Source organism: Capra hircus, chromosome 17, assembly GCF_001704415.2.
Source record: "Capra hircus breed San Clemente chromosome 17, ASM170441v1, whole genome shotgun sequence".
Classification (NCBI taxonomy): domain Eukaryota; kingdom Metazoa; phylum Chordata; class Mammalia; order Artiodactyla; family Bovidae; genus Capra; species Capra hircus.
Genome location: NC_030824.1, coordinates 26,345,243 through 26,365,350, shown reverse-complemented (window position 1 = coordinate 26,365,350; position 20,108 = coordinate 26,345,243). Strand labels below are relative to the sequence as shown.

At 51.4% G+C, this 20,108-nt stretch overlaps 1 protein-coding gene across 1 annotated transcript in view; it reads left to right on the top strand.

Moving 5' to 3' along the window:
* GALNT9 (polypeptide N-acetylgalactosaminyltransferase 9) overlaps positions 2,547-20,108 on the top strand; it is a 121,427-nt gene continuing 103,865 nt past the window's right edge. Inside the window, exon 1 of the mRNA XM_018061448.1 lies at positions 2,547-3,260. Within this exon, the coding sequence (XP_017916937.1) occupies positions 3,020-3,260 (241 nt within the window). The 5' untranslated portion in view covers positions 2,547-3,019. The remainder of the gene's footprint in view (positions 3,261-20,108) is intronic.

Genomic DNA, 20,108 nt, shown 5'->3' with positions numbered 1-20,108 from the left:
TTGGAATGAAAACTGACCTTTTCCAGTCCTGTGGCCACTGCTGAGTTTTCCAAATTTGCTGGCATATTGAGTGTAGCACTTTCACAGCATCATCTTTCAGGATTTGAAATAGACTCCCTTAGTCCCATGCATACCTTCCAACGTGGTATCTGAATACCAGTGAGAATTTTCCCAGGCCAGCAAACCAGCACTCTGGCCTTGAAGCTTCTGAAGGGCTGGCATCTGAGGGAAACCTGGGAGGCCAGAGCTTTGTCAGAGGGAAAACAGCGGTGGTGGAAAGGGGGTGGGGTGCTTCTCCTTCCATGGTCCTGCCTCAGATCCACATTATTGGTAGCACAGCTCATAGTTAAAATATATTTAGTATATTTTACAAAATCAAGTGAATACCAGGTTGCTAGCCTACTAGATGCATTCCCCTCACTGAAAAGCAGCCCCCCCCAACTTTCCCAAGTCAGTGTGGTTATATTTCAAATGAAATGTCACCGAATATTAATGCATATTGGATGCATCATATCCTACTAAACCTTAGAATGCAGAAGAACATATTTACATGGACAAAATTATGTTTCCTCCAGCAAAACCACTTTAACATTCAATAGACATACAATGAAAAGTGCTTGATTTTTTTTTCTTGAGTGACAGTGGCTAATAAATTTTATTCTGGAGTCAAAATGTCTGGCCTTGAAGCCCGGATTCATGCTTTGCCCTTGATGTGACCTTGAGCAAGGCGTTTGTCCTCTTGATGCCTCAGTTTCCTCATAGTTTAATTAGATCATGCCAGCTTGTTCTGTAATGTTATTTGTCTTAATCAGTTAATGGCCACAAAGGACCTAGAACAAGGCCTGGCAAAATCTTACCACTGCCTAAATGTTAACTGTTTATATTATTATTCCAAAAGCCACCCTTGTAAAATGGGGAGACATCCTAGAACTCGGCATTTTATAAACAGGAAAAACGCAATATTTCTTAAGGAGAGACAGGGGAATGGCTATTTGTCAAAAACAGACCAGTGTTTATCTAACTTGCTGCATTGTGAGACTCTCCTGGAATGATGATGAAAACAGAATCCAGCTTCCTCGCAAAGGAAGTGATTTATCTGGTGAGCACCCTGTGGACAGCTGGCCTCAAGTCCCAGTGGCTATGTTCTTCCTGGTGATGGTCCTCTGAATGTCTTGGACTGATGTCCTGAGAAAGAAAAGAGAGTTTTGATGAGGGAGAGGAGCAAGGAATCTTTCAGCTCTCAAGAGAATCTATCCAGAGGCACAAAACCTCCAAGCTGGATAGACTGGTATGGCTGAAGTCTAGAAATGCATGTTTGCAAAAAGAACATTTAACTAAGAGCTGGAAGACCCCCAAGTCCCTCTATACACTCATACATGGATACACACACACACACAGGCACATACATAGACACATGCCCATGAACATACACACAAATGCTTACATGGACACACACATAAATACGCACAAGACAAATACACACATGTACACATATAGATGCACACAAATGCACTAATGAACACATAAACGCACATACATGGACACCCAGGAGCACACACAGAGACACACATGCATACATGTATACACACATGTGCATATGCACACACACACATGCACACCAAGAGCTCCCTGAAGCCCAAAGGTCCTTATTCATCTCTTTGTAGTGAGCGACCAACAGAAACCAGCTCTTAATGAATGTTCCTGCATTTATTCACTGAACAAATATTTACTGAGCACCAAGCATCAAGCACTGGGGAGAAAGTGTGAAGTAGATAGAGCCTCCTGCCTTCTTGGTGCTCAGGGTCCAAAGCTGGGTCTTTACTCTCTTGAACCTCAGCTGTCTCAACTATAAAACGCCGGCTGTATTAGAGACTGACTTGGAGGCGGGGTCAGCCAGGTTTGCTGTTCCCTTAGGTGTGAGGACCGCGTCCTGGAGCACCGGACGCCCAAGAGCCTGCGCCTCCCGCGTCCCCACAGTGGGTTTTGCGGTTCTGCCTGTGTGTCTCTGGGTACCACGGACTCTCAAGCCCGGGGCACCAGTTCTTGGACTCAGCTCTTCCCAGCCCTCTGCCCTGCAGAGAGGGAAGGGGAGGGAGGCTGGGGGTTGATTCAATTTGAGCGAGGGAAAGGTGAGACAAACCACCAAGGAGGCTTTGACCCTACTGTCCCCCCTCCTTCTCACAAAGAGCCTCCCCTCCCACCTACCCCTGCTCATCCATGCAGACTACACCGCCTTGACCAGACACTCACTCTCCAAGATCCTGCTTCCGCTGGTCAAGTTTGGGGAGGGGGCGTGTGGAGAGATTGTTCTCGCGCTCCGCCCCACCGCACCCGCCGGGACGCCCTTGGACTGGGTCTCCTGAACGCGAGGCCCTGCCCCGCCCCACCCGGTTCGTGAGCCTAGAGCGCGCGCCAGACCTCGTGCCCCATCGGGTGGGGTGGGGTGGGGGTGGTCCCTGAGGGGGCGGTCCCGGAGGGGCGGGCCTGAGGGGGCGGGCACGGGGCCCCGCGTGCATGCTGATAAGCTGGGCGGCCGCGTCACTCCGCACCGGCGCCGTGGCTGCGGGGCGGGCAAGAGCCGCACACCAGCCGAGTGCCTGCCGGCCCGAGCCTCCCTCGCTTCTCCGGGCCCCGAGGCCCTCCCCGCCTCCCCTGAGAGGGGGCCGCGCCCCTCTGAGGAGGATGCCGAGTGCCCCCTGCGCCCACGGCCCCGGGCAGCCCCTGCGCGTGGGGAACCCGGGAGGCAGAGGGGCGCGCTGAGAGGGCGCGGGTGGTGCTGAAGGGACAGCTCCCGGGCGGGGCGGCAGAGCGCGCAGCCCTCCCGCAGCATCCGCCTGCAGCCCCTGCCTGCAGCTCCCGGCCCGCAGCCTCCCTCCTTCAGCACCCCCAGCCCGCAGCCCGCCGCGAGCTGGGGTGGCTCATGGTCCCCGAAGCAGTGGGCCAGGCGGAGGCTCCTGTGTCCACCGGGCCGACGGGGATGCCCCGCGGGTGAGGCAGCCCCCAGCTTCCAACCGCGTTCATGGCGGTGGCCAGGAAGATCAAAACTTTGCTGACGGTCAACATCCTGGTGTTCGTGGGCATCATCCTCTTCTCCGTGTACTGCCGCCTGCAGGACCGCTCAGAGGGGCTGGTGCAGATCGTTCGCAGCGCCGACCGCCGGGTGCGCAGCCGGCACGCCAAGGTGGGCGCGCTGGCGGAGCGCGAAGCCATCCTGCAGCGCCTCGACCACCTGGAGGAGGTAGTCTACAACCAGCTGAATGGTGAGCTGAGCCAGCGCCTCACTCGGGACAAAGAGGCTGGGAGAGTGGGTTGGGGAAGAATTGTTTCCGGGCTTGGGACGTTGAACTGTGTCCCTGGCGCTACAACCTGCGAGGACCCCAGGGACCTGGTGGCCAACCAGGGCTAGGATCGAGTTCCTGTTACTTGGGGAGTGAGTCAGGTAGAAGGCAGATGGGAATACAGCCTCTGTGTAGCTGAGGATGCTGGCCTGAATGACTACGCATACACTTATGTGCCCAGAGGACACTTGAGTGCCCCAACCCACCAGTACACATGAAGGGACTCCACCTTGTTCCCTGAGGAACTGAGAGAACTTCTAGAGGTTGTAGGACCTGTGTTAAGAGCAGGTGGTGCCCAGATCTAAGAGCAAGGGAGTCTGCCATACTGCTTCAGGAGCTGTGGGGCATCAGGGCTAAGCCCAGACTCACTCTTCTATCTTGAGGAAGAAGTGGAGAGAGGCAGGATGGCTATGCTGCCCTTCAGAGGTGTTCGTTAGATGTTGGTGGAGAAAAGTGGGTTTCCCTAGTGGCTCAGACAGTAAAGAATCTGCCTGCAATATAGGAGACCTAGGTTCAACCCCTGGGTCAGGAAGATCCCCTGGAGAAGGGAATGGCAACCCACTTTGGTATTCTTGCCAGGAGAGTTCCATGGACAGAGGAGCCTGGTGGGCTACAATCCACGGGGTTGCAAAGAGTTATGCCCCAACCACTGGAGCTGTTCAGTTCCCTATCCTGGGGATGCTCTGGGCTCAATCAACCAGGTGCTGTGGCAAGTATGAGGCTGTGAACCTGTGACTCATGGACAAATAGAGTCTAGGTCCTGGCAGGGGCTTGGCAGATATTAATTACCTAAATGGACCCTGAGCCATGGTGCCTGGGAACCTGGAGTCCTTGGAAGCTTCTACAGGAAATGGCTCCTGGAGGTGGACTCCTTGTTTCATCCCAAGCGGATGTGAGTCACCCTGAGGGTCAGTGTGGGAGTCAAGGAGGGTCAGGGCCAATATGGAGCTAGGTGGTGGGGGAGGAGGAGTACTTTTCCACATTGGGTTGCAGTAGAGCAGAATAAAGCAACTGCTGCTCCCTGGGCTTACTCTGTGCCAGTGTGCAAGGAGGAAAGAGGAAAGTTTATGTTTACCCCATTAGTAGGCTTTCCCCTTCTGTCCTGTGCTATTCTGGTTTCTGTACCAGCAGCCCCTGGCAATGCTCTTTAGGAAGCATCAGTAACAGGCTCCAGCAGGAGCTGTCTGGGAGCCAGCTTACATAGACGGGGCCTGTTCCGCACATCACTGAGTCCAATGTGGAGGTCCTCTTGGGATTTCCTTCTGGATGCCCAGCCAGCCTTGGAGCAGCAGCTCTGAACCCGAGGCTTGGTGATGCCCGGGATATGGGAGCTGTCTGCAGCCATGCCCGCCCTCTCTGGGAGAGTAGCACAACCTCTGGCTTCCCAAGTGCCTTCTCACCACCCCTGAACTCCTGGGTTTTTTCTGGAGGTAGTTCTGGTGGGTTGCTCGGCTTTTCTGATCTTCCCTATTCAGCTGAAACCACGAGGGGAGAAAAGTTTAGTTCAGCTGTCACTTGACCATTCCAGTGGTGATTCATCTCCAGGAAGGCAGTGTGCCCCGGTAATAGCACACAGCTTTATTGAAGTGTGTTTGCCAGGGTGTTATGGTCTGTTTTATGGGGAGAAGTAGAGGATTATATAAAAACATTGGCAGCATGTTGGGTTGTGTAACATCCTGACGGCCAGCTCAGCGCTGAGAGCTGTTCTCCCCCCTCCCCCACATCAAGGTGAGAAGAAGCCGGGATTCTTGGAGGCAGGAAAAGCCAGGACCTTCGACCGACTGATGGGGGATGAAGTGTTTTGGGAAAGTGGAGTGTCATTCCCAGGCCCACCCCAGCCTCTCCCCCTCCCTTCTCCTGGCTTCTTCCTCCTCCCTCCCCTCTTCTTCCTACTCCTCTTCCCACCCCTTTCTCCTTTTTAAAATCTTTTCTCCCTCATTCCTTCACCAAATCTCTTCCTCCTATCAATTTTGCTCTCTTCTCCTTTTTTTACCCATCCCTTAGCCCAACTGTTCTGTCTCTCTCCAATCTCTGTTCTGTCTCTCCCACCAATCCCACTCTTTATCTTGCATCCCCATCTCAGTCCACGTGCCTAGCATAGCGTCTTACCCAGGGGTCATTCAGTATTTGTTTCTGGACATGACAAGAGAGCCCCAATCTAGCACTCAGCCCGGATGGGTCACTAAGGAGAGGACAGTGCAGGACTGGTTGACCTTTGTTCATAAGAAGCCCAACAGTGCTCACCCTTCAAACTGGAACAGATTCCTCTGTTAAAGGATTTTGAAGAACATCAAGGAGCTTGCTTCCCAGAGGAGGCAAGCCACAGCCCTTTACACTAGTGTCTGTTGTGTTTTAGATCCAAGAAATAGGATATGGATTCCTAGGAGTTTCTGCTTGATACGAATTCAGCTGAGATTAGAAAGGAGAGAGAGAAACCCCAACAAAATTGATTTATTGCTTATATTTCCTTTGCCTTGACTGCTTCCTAGAAACACTTCTCCTGGCTTGAAGGAGCTGGTGGGAAGGAAAGATTGTCCCTGGGGAGCAGGGCCCAGAAACAGAGCATCCTCCCCAACACCCCCCACAGCCTTTCTTTAGCTGGTCCAGTGCCCTTTACTTGAAATGTCTTGTTGACTCAGCAAAGACTTATTAATGGTGTGTGTAGATTCAAATTCACAGGACTGGGGCGGGGGGTGGGGGCGGGCATGGATTTTCTTTAAGGAAATGCAATATAGTCACACGCTGTATGTACCTGAGAGTTTGCTTCTAAGTTTTGTGCTCAAGGCAAAAGAAAAAATGTTTATAGGCAAAAATCATCCTTCCAAATATCTTAAACTGCACATCAAGTACAGCATCCTGGTTTCATGCCTGCAACTGGCACAGTGAGTCTTATGAAGTTGGAATTGGAGAACCTCTAAGCTCGGTGGGCTCCCCTGGTGGCTCAGGCAGTAAAGAGGCTGCTTGCAATTCAGAAGGCCTGGATTCAGTCCCTGGGTTGCCCGCTCCAGTATTCTTGCCTGGAGAATTCTATGGACAGTGGAGCCTGGTGGGGTACAGTCCATGGGGTTGCAAAGAGTCAGACAGGACTGAGCAACCAACTTTCAATTTCACTTTAAGCTCAGTGAGAAGGGAGAGGAAATCCCATTCAGTTGGTCATATGTTCAAGCCCTTCTGCCTTCTATGACCCCTTAGGAGCAGAGGCTGAATTCGAGCTGGGGATGGGAGGGGGAGGTTTCCATTTGGGTTGGTTGGCTGCTTTTAAAAACTCAGACACATGTGTGTTAATTCCCTCTAACTTGACCCTCTAATCAGCCAAGTCCCTCACAATCAAAGGTCAAAGCCGTGTATCCTTTGTACAGATGGAAAAGCTGAGGGCCGGTGAGACAGCAGGGCTTGCTCAAGGTTGTTTAGGAAGTTAGCAGCTGCTAGAAGCATACTTACTTTAGAATCTACATTTCTTAACTTAACAAAAGTTCAAGTTAAAATAACAGAAGGTCCAGTTGTGGTCTATCGGGTGATGGCCTTGTACATCTCAGGTGGGGGTCGCCTCCCACCAGCTCTGCCAACACCACTTCCCGTCCACTGGGAAGAGGTACTTGCTGGCCCTGCTCTCTCAAACTAAAGAAATTGTGCACCACACCTGTTCTATTGTTCATCCGAGGGTGGGAATTTTTGTCTGTTTTATTCATAGTTCTAATGCCAAGGGTCTTGGGTGGTACCTTGAACACAGTTCATGCTCCAGAAATATTTGTTGGATGAGAGAGTGAGTGGATCTTTCTCTAAACGATTGATTGTTTTTGTTTGGAATAAATTTATTTTAAAAGACATTTGCAAGTCACCACCATGCCCGTAAGCAGGAAGGGACTAGGCGAATGAATGTAATGAAAACAAAATCATGCTCTTTAATTCCAGCGTGACAGGGCTGTCAGCAGAGGCTCTGAGCCAGAAACCTGCCCTCTCTTTGTTAGAAGGGAGAGTCTCAAGTGTGGGGGATATATTGGCATGAAACCAAGACTTTCTCCTTGAAGAAATCAGGGGATTGAGACAGCCTTTTAGAGGGGATAAGTCTCACGGCATGAGTCAATGTTATTTACTGCTGCGTTCGTTTTCTGCCAACAATCCTGTCCCATGTGCTGGTCCTCCCAGGATTCTGACTGCACACTTTGGGAAGCCCGGGTCTGGAGCAGAGTATTGCTTAAGGGGATGTGATGGGGGGTGTGAATTGGGTGGGAAGAGTGGGGAAGTGGCTGTCAGATTGCTAAGGGGCACTTGTCCCTGAGGCTGCATCCACTGCAGGGGGCCCAGATCAGGAAGCTGAAATCCTAACAATAGTCTGAGCACCACGAGTGGTGTTTTTATTTTTTCAAGTCTTTATTGAATTTGTTACAATATTGCTTCTGTTTTTACCTTCTGCTTTTTTGGCCATAAGGCGTGGAGGGGGTTGTTTGACTTGAATCGCTTTTTCTGTTCTCCTCCATTGGATCTCAGCTCCCCCACCAGGGATTGAACCCACACCCCCTGCATTCAAAGTCTTCACTACTGAACTGACAGGGAAGTCCCCACCCTGAGTTTTAGTAATCGAAGAATTTTGGAGTTGAGACCAGGAGGTGCCTGGGAAGAGGCGAGAAGGAGGCAGATGGAGAGAATGCCAGGCAGTCACCCTGTGTTTGCCTTGGTCTCTCGGGCTGCAGGGGGAACAGACCCCTCGGTGTGGAACTGTCTTTCCTGCACTGTGGTGCTTGCTTTGGCGGTAGGCAGGTGTCACAGCTGAGAAGCTGAATTTGGGGAGGTGTCCAAACGGTCCCCACCTGGCGTGGGAATTCAAATATCACATGAGAGCACAAACCATGTGAGGACAGCAAGTGCCTCAAACCCTGGCATGGGGTGGATGCCCTATCAGTGCCCTTCAAGGGACCAAAGGATGAATGCCACAGGTGGGTGGAGCCTGCAGGAGAGCCTGGTGGAGGAGGGGCGGGGTGGGTGTCTGAGAGGGGCCTGGAAGGTTCCTGCGGACAGCGAGGGGCTGGCTGCCCCTCTGGACCACTCCTCACCTCTGCGGTATGCCTGTCCCAGTCTGCCCACTCCTGAGAGCCCGTGGGCGTAGAAGGTGCTGAATTCACAAGAAGGGTTTTCAAGCCCTTTGCTATGCACGAGCAGCTCGGTTTTGAAGACGCCTAAGATATTCCACTTGCAGGGCGTGTGTGTTTCATCAGAAAGATTTCCCTAGTCATTGCGAATTTTAATTCCAGAAGTAGCTCCCCACTGGTTCCTGGGCCCTTCCAGCTCGAGTTCATCAATTTCCTCCATCTTCCTCGAATCTGCTTTATGAGTTAAAACGTCCTGCATTGCTGATCCCAGCAGTCAAAGCTACCGTGGCGGAGAAATAGTTGCCATTCGTTCAGGATTTAATCACTGGTCCTGGCAGGTCGTGCTTCAGAATGGCAGCAATTAATTGGTTGGCCATTTCCTCCCCCAACCCCCGCCCCCACCCCAGGTCATTAATTGGCTGGCCTCTCCCCCTGCATCTGTCTCACATCCCCCACTGTTGTTGATTTACTACAGAAAGTGAAAAAATAGTTGGTGCTCCCAACCAGAGCCCAGGCTTTTACACAACCACAGCCAGCGGGGGGGCTTTTGACACAAATGGCTTTTTCCATTCTCCTACATGGGAGCTGCCTGCAATTACATTTCACTCACCCTGAGAAGATTAATAGCGTGTTGGTTTTGCCTTTTTCCCCCTTCTTTGCCTGTGCTCCTCTGCCTGCTGGTCTGCCTGTGACCCCGTCCAACCACCAACCACCCATATTAGAACAGCCGGAGCCACTTCCGGTCACAGAGGTTAGCGCTGTGCAGTCCTGGGCCTTGGCATCTGGGGCGATGAGAGGCAGGGGTGCTTCACCCTGAGATAAACACCCCTCACGCAATTCCCCGGGGAGGAGCATATCTCACTCTGGAGAGGCTAGCTCTATCCAGAGACTCTGCAATCCAGCAGGGGCCCCACTTCTAGGAATAACTCAGGCCAACCATGACCCCCACCTTGGGAGCCTGCTGGGGCTGAGTGATTGCATTTACAATTCAGCTCAGCAATTTGCATATTTCAGAGGTTCGGCACTATTTTCTGAAAGGACGGTTTATCCTTCGTTGGCTGGTAACTTGACAAAAATAAGTCTCTATTCACTTCCATATCCCATGTCCTACTGGGGACATTACTGCCTGGGATCCAGCTTTCTGCTCTTTGGTCAGCTTTTCTGTTCTGCTCTCAAAAAGCACAGGTACCCTCGAAGGGAGGATAGCCAGGTGTCAAATGAGGGATGGGGAGAGGCTGATTCATGGTGAGATGTGTCCTTGGAAACTGCTCTGCAGGCTGAAGCTCTCTCATTCTCTGGAATGAAGGCAGTATCTCCTTTATCCTTATCGTTCACCCCTCGTATATTCCTGATGCTGAGTCAGGGTGTAGGAGTGAAGGAGACGCAGGTCCCTGCCTCTCAGGGCTGACGTCCTAGGAGGGAGGCAGGTGAGCAACGAGTGGTGTGAACAGGGCAACTCCAGACAGAAAGAAAGGCCACCAAGAGGAAGAGTGACGGAGAGTGGGTGGGTGGGACGGGGTCCCGCTTCAGATAGGGTGTGGCTTGAATAGCATTTCCCCAGATTCATGTCCTTCGGGAACCTCAGAATGTAACCGTTTGCAGAAGTACGTAGATGAGGTTGTACTAGAGTAGGGTGGGCCCTGATCCAGTGATTTGTAAGGGTAATATTGTCCTTATGAGATCAAGAGGGACACAGACATAGGAGATAGAAGGCAGAGACAGAGCCTGGGGTGATGCGTCTACAACCCAAGCACTCCAAGGATGCCAGCAACTCCAGAGGCTGCAACAGGCAGGAAGGACCCTTTCCTGGAGCCTCCAAAGGGAGTGTAACCATGATGCCCTGAGTGCTGACCACCAGAGGACCACGTGGCTGTGTGTGCTGGGACACTGACACCAAAGGTGGGTGGGGAGCTCCTCTGTGATGATCAAACTCAGATGTGAGTGAGTTGTGAGGCGATTGGGGAAGGGCATCTGGGCAGGGGCCAGCCCCACGTGAGTGGTGCTGGGCTTAGTCACTCAGTCTAACTCTTTGTGACTTCATGGATTGTAGCCTGCCAGGCTCCTCTGTCCATGGGGTTTCTCCAGGCAAGGATACTGGAGTGGGTTGCCATGCCCTCCTCCAGGGGATCTGCCCAACCTACATGAGTGGAGAGCACTATGAAGGAGGAGAGTGGTGTGTGGCTATCAGGGAGGACATGGGACTGTGCTCTTAGGAAGGTGTGCTCACACACCATAAATGTCCTGTGTGCCAGGAATGCTTGGACTTCGTCTGCAACCATGGAAGTCTGTGCCTCTGTCTAGCTGGTTGGATTTTTAAAGCACATTTGTGATCTCACGCAGATCTGAGGGACCGAAATGACAGTGACAACACACAGTCTCTCCAGCCACCTGAGGGTCAGGACAGTCTTGATTCTCTGCCTGCTCAGCCTGTGGCCTGCCTTGGGGTCCCTCGTCAGGGCTTCTCAACATGTTGCTGTTGACATCTGGGCCAGGTAATCTTTGCACATGGTGGTAGGGTGCTGGTAAGCTGTTGAGCAGCATCTCTGGCCTCCACCCACTAGATACCAGTAGTCCTCTCCTCTCCCACCTCCAGCTGCAGCATGAGACGTTGTCAAGTGTCCCCTGGGGGCCAGGAAACTCCCGTGGAGATCCCTACCTTCTGTCTAGAACATAGGGGTTGACTGGCTGGGTTCATACCTGGCTCCACCTCTCAGGCAAGTCAGTCTCTCCCCTCTAGTCTCAGTTTCCTCATCTGTAAAGTGGGGATGATGGAAACACCAACCTCAGCAGAACCTTGTAGAGGCAAAAAGAATTGGCTTGAGTGAAGGGAGTCATCCCTGTGTCCAGTGCAATTGGCTAACCCACACTGCCCGAAGTTCGGGATCCTGCTGGGCACAGGCAGATTGCCATTCTGAAGGCTGTCCCCCATGCATCCTCTTTGACCTTGCTGACTGTACCAAGACAGTCTCAACTCAATGGCAACATGCCTCTTGCATGTTCTGAACTTGCCTATCTACCTTTAGTGCCACCCCCAGGCTCAGCATCCTTGGCTGGCTCTGTATCCAGCTAGACTTTAATAGCCAAATGCTGTTTCATTTTCTATTGATTAACATTTTGGGCAAAGGATAGAGGTCTCCTATCTTGCGTATCAATACATCACTTATTTAAGAAGCAAATTCACTTAATTCAAAAGTGCATCAGTTTAAAGGAGGCTATTAAGTAACATGAATTGAGTGGTTTACAGAGACATGGATACTGCAGGAAGGCTGGAAGAAAGACCAGTGTGGGGGTGCTGTCATAGATGGCCCTCGAGGCTCCGAGCTGTAGCACCTGGTCTTAGAAAGTGGTCTCCCCTGGGGTTGTGGATTGATGGCCTCAGAACCAATGAAGGGAGATGCTGGACTCTGGATCCGTGCTCTTTCCAAGGCTTTCTGAAGCTTTGAGTTTGATAAAACACAAATAAAAATAGAATAACCCACTTGTGCAGATATGGCCCTGATTCTTGGGTCCTGAAAAGAAGGCAGCAGCATTGACCACACCCCTGGGCTGCTCCCCAGCACCCCCACCCTGCCTTGCTTCATGGGGGGGGGGCGGTCCGCCATCCACTTCTGGCCTGGCTCAAGGCAGTGACCTTCGACCTTCCGGTCCTCCAGAGAGGGGCCTTGCTCAGAAGCCTCAGCTGTTGGGTTTTATTTTTAAGTAAATGAGCCCAAGTACAATGGCTCTTAATATGCCATCCCGGGCCTGGCAGTATGCCAGAGAAATAAGATCTACAGGTGCCCGGCCTGTGATGGATCCTGGCCCCGGTAGCCGCTCCAGTAGCCTCCTGGCTGGCCCAGAGTAGACCCCTTCCTCCTCCCTGAGTTTTCCACCCTGGTTAGAAGTGAGGCTTGGCTTCAAGGCTATAGGGGCAGTGTGTGCCCAGAGCTAGACACAGGGCTGGTACAGGGGAACAATGGCTGGGACGAGGGGAGGTCCTGATTGTCCCAATTGTGTGTGGACTGACTTGCCAGACAGGACCTCCTGGAAGTTGAGAGGCTCAGGTCACAGCTGGTTCATGAGCCTCTAAGTATATTTCTTTAAAAATGGAAGAAATCTCAACAGGAAGTTACCAAAATAGTCATATATTTTAGACATTTGTATGTAACGAGTTAATGCTTTTGACACTGGAGTGCAATGTAGTTGTACCGTTCACAGAAAGATCAAGGAATTTGTAGAAATACTGGTTCTTGCAGACATCCTGGTCTGAGAACACAGCGTGTTTAGAGGTGTGTGATGAAAGCATTCTTCTCAGGCTCCTGCAGGTCAAAGGCTGACATGGGTCTCCTGCGAAGGGTGCCCTGTGGAGGCTTTTCCTGCCTGTTTTCTTGCCCTTCCTGGGGGTTCAGCACCCATATCCTGCATCCATATCCGGCCTCCATCTCCGAATCCAGCAGCGTTTCGCCTTTTTGTGCCATCCTCCCAAAGCCACATCCCAACCCCCACTCTCCTCTTCACCTCCCTCTTCTACCTTTAAGCGTCCTTATGATCACAGGGGCCCACTGGATAATCCAGCTCAAACTCAGCTGATGAACACCTTTAATTTTCTCTGCCATGTAACCTAACATTTTCCCAGGTTCTGGGGGCTGGGATGTGAACACCTTTGGGGTCCGTGATTCTGCCGATCGCAGTGAGTAAACTGAACGGACTACTGAACATGAATACATGGTAGGGGGGCAAAATAAGGCAGAAGGATGAAGTGTCAGGGGAGAGGCCCTGGCATCTCCATCATGCGTCCGGAGAAGGCCCCAGGAAGGGAGCGACTTTTTTTTTTTTTTTTTTTTATAATTCCTCCAGGGTGTTTTTTTTTTTTTAATTTTTTATTTTTTTTTAATTTTAAAATCTTTAATTCTTACATGCGTTCCCAAACATGAACCCCCCTCCCACCTCCCTCCCCACAACATCTCTCTGGGTCATCCCCATGCACCTGCCCCAAGCAAGCTGCACCCTACGTCAGACATGGACTGGCGATTCAATTCTTACATGACAGTATACATGTTAGAATTCCCATTCTCCCAAATCATCCCACCCTCTCCCTCTCCCTCTGAGTCCAAAAGTCCATTATACACATCTGTGTCTTTTTTCCTGTCTTGCATACAGGGTCGTCATTGCCATCTTCCTAAATTCCATATATATGTGTTAGTATACTCTATTGGTGTTTTTCTTTCTGGCTTACTTCACTCTGTATAATTGGCTCCAGTTTCATCCATCTCATCAGAACTGATTCAAATGAATTCTTTTTAACAGCTGAGTAATACTCCATTGTGTATATGTACCACAGCTTTCTTATCCATTCATCTGCTGATGGACATCTAGGTTGTTTCCATGTCCTGGCTATTATAAACAGTGCTGCGATGAACATTGGGGTACATGTGTCTCTTTCAATTCTGGTTTCCTCGGTGTGTATGCCCAGAAGTGGGATTGCTGGGTCATAAGGTAGTTCTATTTGCAATTTTTTAAGGAATCTCCACACTGTTCTCCATAGTGGCTGTACTAGTTTGCATTCCCACCAACAGTGTAGGAGGGTTCCCTTTTCTCCACACCCTCTCCAGCATTTATTGCTTGCAGATTTTTGGATCGCAGCCATTCTGACTGGTGTGAAGTGGTACCTCATTGTGGTTTTGATTTGCATTTCTCTAATAATGAGTGATGTTGAGCATCTTTTCATGTGTTTGTTAGCCATCCGTATGTCTTCTTTGGAGAAATGTCTATTTAGTTCTTTGGCCCATTTTTTTATTGGGTCGTTTATTTTTCTGGAATTGAGCTGCAGAAGTTGCTTGTATATTTTTGAGATTAGTTGTTTGTCAGTTGTTTCATTTGCTATTATTTTCTCCCATTCAGAAGGCTGTCTTTTCACCTTGCTTAGGGAGCGACTTTTAAGTGAAGTCTGAAAGTAAGGGTGGGGATGTGACATGCAGAGATCTGAAGGAGGGAGCTCCAGGCCCAGCAAGTGCAAGAGTCCTGAGGCACAGAATGTGCTGGAGGGTTGGCTAGAGTGATGGTTGGGGAGTCCGTGCTGGAGACTCACACTGGGAGCTGTATGAGTCTACTCGAGCTGCTGTGACCAAGCAGCACACTTGGAGGGCTTGAACCACAGAAATTCATGGTCTCACAATTCCCAAGGCTTGAAAACCAAGATCAAGGTGCTGGCATGGCTGATTTCTGATGAGGCCTCCCTCCTGGCTTGTGGATGGCTTCTTCTGTGTGCATGAGCATTCCTGGTGTCTCTCCCTCTGTAAGGCCACAGCCCCATTGGTTTAGGGTCCCCCAGTGACCTCATTTATTCTTAATTACCCCCCTAAGGCCCCTCTCCAGATACAGTCACATTGAAGTTAGGTCTTCAACATACAACTTTCTTTTTTTTTTTTTTAAGTACTTATTTATTTGACTGCCTGGGGTCTTGGTTGTGACATGCAGGATCTTTTGTTGCAGTACACCGACTCTCCAGTTGGGGCGCAGGCTCAGTAGTTGTGCCATGCAGCCTTAGTTGCTCCTTGGTATGTGGGATCTCAGTTTCCTGATCAGGATCAAACTCATGTCCCCTGCATTGCAAGGTGGATTCTTAACCACTGGACCACCAGGGAAGTCCCCTCAATGCACAGCTTTTAAGAGGACATAGTTGAGCCCATAGCAGGAGTTATCCACATGCAGATGTTATCGAAACCCACATAGCCTTATGGTCTCACCCAGACTAGGGAGTGAGTGCGGGGGAAGAGGCAGGTTGGCTGAGCTGGGACAGTCTACCAGGAGATGAGGAGTAGCCAGAAGAGAGGTGAGGCAGGCCAGTGTCTGATCCTGGGAGTCAAGGGGACCAGCACTGCTGAGTACTTTGATGGGTCACACTCCATGAGCACTGAGAGCTGACTGCTGCTCCGAGGGTGGGGGTGACCTGGACAAAGTCAGCTTAGATGTGGGTTGGGGGGTGAAGTTGGAAGCAGCAGACATGGGGCCTTTCTGCAAAGCACTGTGGATTTGGGGGCTGGATGACTATTGGTGGTGGGACCCCCGTGCAATGTGGGACGTGGAGAAGTACTGTCAATTTCCCCGGGGGGCATCTCCTCCCCCAACTGAGAACCAGTCCTGTGAAGGAGGATGAGATGAGGGTCTGTCCTGGAGAGGGAGATGGGGCTGACAGAGGGGGTTATTTCCAAGATGAGAATTAGCTGAGAGGGAAGGATTGGGTGCCAGAGCCCATCCTGGAGTCCATGAGAGGGTGGCACCCCAGCTCAGGAGCTGGGGCCTGGCCAGCACCTCGGACAGCTCCTCCTGCTCCTGCTTCTGAGGTAGAGGGACAGTAGCTGAGCTAGCCGGGTGGGGTGGAAGCTGGGGTGTTCTCTTTTTTCCATTTTCTCAGAGAGGCAGCAAATAAAGTTATCAGTTGAGGTTTCAATCCCTGGGTTGGGAAGATCTCCTGGAGAGGGGCATGGCAACCCACTCCAGTATTCTTGCCTGGAGAATCCCATGGACAAAAGAGCCTGGTGGACTATGGTCCATAGGGTCGCCAAGAGTCGGACACGACTGAAGTGACTTAGCACACACATACTATTAAATGGGTTTTTAAAAAAATATATGTCTGGTTATGTATTATCTACATCCTATTTCAGAATAAGGACCACTACAGATGTGTGTTGTGAATAGGAACACTGAGTTGGTGGGGCTGAGAACCCCTGGTCTGTAAGGTGGGAGCCCCTCACAGGGCAGGTAGGAGCCTGGGAGAGGCCGCTAGAGGCCTAGGGGGCTGCAAGGGCCTGGGCAGAGAGGGGCCTTGTCACCTCCCAGCCTCGAGGGGAGCTGATCTCCTCCCCCTGTTCCCTTCAAGGGTGGTTCATCCCCAGGCCTTTTCTGGGGAGCAGGGGGAAAGTTTAGGAAAGATCCATCTGGCTCCAAAGGCGAATGGGCACTGGTGGGGGGCTGCCCGGCTAGCTGTGCCTCCTCCGGGATCCTCATCTTGGACACCCCTTCCTCTCTGGCACTGTCACCCCCTCCATCCTTTGCCTCCACCCTGTAGATGTTTCCACCTCTTGCAGAGTGTTCTCAGGTGAAGGGCTGCTCTCCTTCCCACACCCTGAGCCCTGCTTCCCAGCCTTCAGGTTTCTGGGGGAGACCCCAGGACAAAGGTTGCTCACAGCTCCAGAGTTGAGTCCCAGCCGTCGGTTGGCATCATTCTGAGATGCTTCGCACTCACCTGACGGTAACAGTAACCAAGGTGGATGCACCATGCTAGGCGCTCGAGGTCTGTGACCACATTTGGCGCTCACAACAGCCTGTGCAGGAGATAATCTATCTTCAGTTTGCTGATGAGACCATGGCCAAGCAAGGTCAGCCCCCACTGGCAGCAGTGGGACTGAGACCCAGGCACACTGGTGCCAGGGTCCCTGCCCTACCTCGCCTCCCCGATGATGAGCTGGGAAGACATCAACTTAGTGAGCTCGGTGGTGAGGACTGATACCTCCTGCGCTAGCAGAAAGGACTACTTTTACTTTTAACAGAATAGTTAAGTCAAATCGATTCTATGTGCAGCCCCCATCTGAAACCCAGCAAGCTTCCATTTTATTCCAGAGAAAGACAATAACAGAAAGTGCCTGGGACTGTTTTCACACTATTTGAGCATATTGTGGAAAATGTGTTAATATTCTGTGTGCTTGAGCACTTTGCAGTGGACACAGGGAAGCAAACAAGTTTATATCTTTCTTGATGGGGCAGAGCCTTGCAGCTGCAATGTGACTGTGGAGTCAAAACACCCAGGTGAGCAGCCCTGCTCCCTGCAGCCTTGTGCAGGTTCCTTCACAGCCTTGCTCAGTTCCCTCACCTGTACAATGGGATGAAATAGTAATTGTCTCTTGGTTTTATTCTTAGAAGTAAGCGGAGGAAGCATATAAGCTCGTGGAGGTAACGCCTGGCATGTGGTTCTGGCTCAGATGACCTGGTTCAGCACCAGCTCTGGTTTCTGCTTGTCCACAGTTTCTCTGACCTCCCCTCACCCAACTCCACCAGCCCTGTGGTTCTGTTTCTTATGCAGCCCCACCCCTGCAGAAAAACACAATGCTCCAAGATGTCCACGGGAAGTTGAAGAAGGGGGATCAGGGAGATGGCTTAATCCAGTTAACACTTTACTCACAGAACATGATCTGTTGTGCAGAGCACAGGAGGGGTGCCCAAAGCTCGGAGGTTGGGTGCCTTCCTCTGAGAATTTACAGTGAAGTGGGAAAGAGGCAGCCAAATGGCATTCTCTGTCCTCTAAGACATTGAGTATCAGTGACAAAAGGGAGCACTGTGTTGATGGGTTGTGTTGAAGGTCAGGAGGGATGAGGAGGAGTTTGGAGCAGCACACTGGAGCTGGATGCACCTGGTTCCAAACCCCAACTGGATGACCATGTCAGGCCAGTTTTCCTTGCTGAGCTGTGCTTTTCCCATCTGTGAAGTGGGAAACAGGATCACCCTTCCATGAAAGAATTTTGAGATTAGACAAGGTGATGCCTGTGAAAGTGCCTGACACATAGTAACTCCTCAGAAATGTAAGCAAAGGCAATGGAAGGAAAAGAATTGAAATGGGGCAGTTTGAACAGATGGGGTAGCATGATGCCTGATACATAACATTTTCTCAATAAATATTTGTTCCCTGGATGGATGGGTGAACTTATGGATGGGTGGAGGGAGGGAGGAAGGAAGGATGCTTGAATGGATGAGTGGATGAGTATGGACGTGGATGGATGATGGATGACAGACAGGTGGATCTTCACAAACCCACTTGACAGTGGGCCTATGACTCACATATTGTTGGCTGTTGGGATGGAGTGAGTGTATTTTCCATGAGAGAAGAATGAGAATTTGGGGAGCTGGGGTGAAATGCAATGGACTGAATGTCTGTGTCCCCCAGATTCCTATGTTGGAGCCCTAACCCTGGTGGGGCCTCTGGCATGTGATTAGGGTTAGGTGAGGTCATGAAGGCAGCCCCCGTGATGGGATCACTGGCCTCCTAAGAAGAGGAGGATGGGAATCTCATGCTCTGTGCATGCACACACCAAGGAAGGACCCTGAGGACGCAGCAGGAAGGCTGCCCTCTGCAAGCTAAGGAGAGGGTTCTCATCAGGAACCAAACCACTGCCTTGATCTGGACTTCTTTCCTCCAGAGCCATGAGAAAGAAATGTCTGCTGTTTGGCCCCTGTTGGTGGTACTTGTTATGCAGCTTAAGCTGACTGAGCTGGGGGGCCACACTGGGAGGGGGCACTCTGCTTTTTCGAGGTCAACAGAAGCTCTCATGCTTATCCATCATTCTTTGTCTGGAGGTCACTGTTTCCAGGACAGAGCTCAGGGGCAGTACTCCTGGTTCCCATTCTGTTTCCTTCCCTTGGGAGTCTGCAGTGGCCCATTCATTCATGCACTCATCCCTTCATTCATTCATAAGCACCTACTATGCACAAGGTCCTGGGGCTCCAGCCTGAGCATGGCAGGCAGCCACTGCCCCGGAGGGCAGCAAGCAGGCCAGGGCGGGGCTGCGCCCTGTCCCCAGTGGGGCTGGGGACACTGAGTCAGCCTCACTCTCTGGGCCACCCAGGCTCTCAGCTCCCTAAGGACCCGAGTGTAGCCTCCGAGGTCTCCTCCTGCCTGTGACCCCCAGAGCTGGGCTGGCCCAGGGGACAAGCATTTCCTGGGAGACTCTGGAGTCTGATGCCATGGGCGTGGAGGCGTCAGGCCCTGGCCACCCTGACGGTCTCAGGAGGCTTTACTCAGAGCCAGGTCACCTTGAAGTGACAGGGCACCCAAACATCCCCCATTCCTGCTCCCCGGTAGCAAGCAGACCCAAATCCAGGGACAGAGCTGCACAGAGCTGACAGAGGGATGTTCCACGGCCCCACGTACTTAACAAAGTGAAGGAACCAGGAAATCCATTTTGCCAGATATTTCCAGTCATTCCTTATCTCCCTTGCTTTGGTCCCATAAATATTCATATTAGTTGAACACAAGTACTATGTGGGAAGATTTATCAAATATTATATTAGTCTCAGTGAGAATATATTTTACAGGTACTGCCGTGTCCTGCGAAATCTTCATGACTTCATAGTTTCAGAAGGGCAGTCAGTCTTCCCGCTATTGACAATATGTTATTGGTTTGAGTCCCCAGGGAATCTTAAAAGACCTGTCTGTAATGAAATTACCCGTTGTGTTTGGAGAGAGTGGATAAAACGGAAACTGGGAGGGACGTTATCTTCAAAGGCAAACCAGGGGCTCTTGCTTTTATCTCTGCTTTGTAATCATTAAAATTAATAGCCAAGCGCATAAAATCGGCCTCAATTCTCACCGGGGAAGAGAGAGGGAAGCCAGGGTGGTGGGATGTTTGGCTTGCCATCGTTGCCACCCCTCAACCCCCAAACCCACGCTCCGTGAAGCCTGTGGTCAAGGTCACGGGCACACGGAGGACTGTCAGGAGCCTGGTGGGTGACGAGTGGGTCATGGGGGGTAGGGTGTGTTTCTCCACTGCAAACTGTGGAGTCCCACTTTCCGGGTGATGCTAGGAGAGGAGACTGATGGCGTCTTTGTTTTGTTCTGGCGGCACTGGGTCTTTGCAACGCATGGGCTTCTCTAGCTGTTGTGTGTGGGTTTAATCACCCCCACAGCACGGGGGATCTGAGTTCCCCAGCCAGG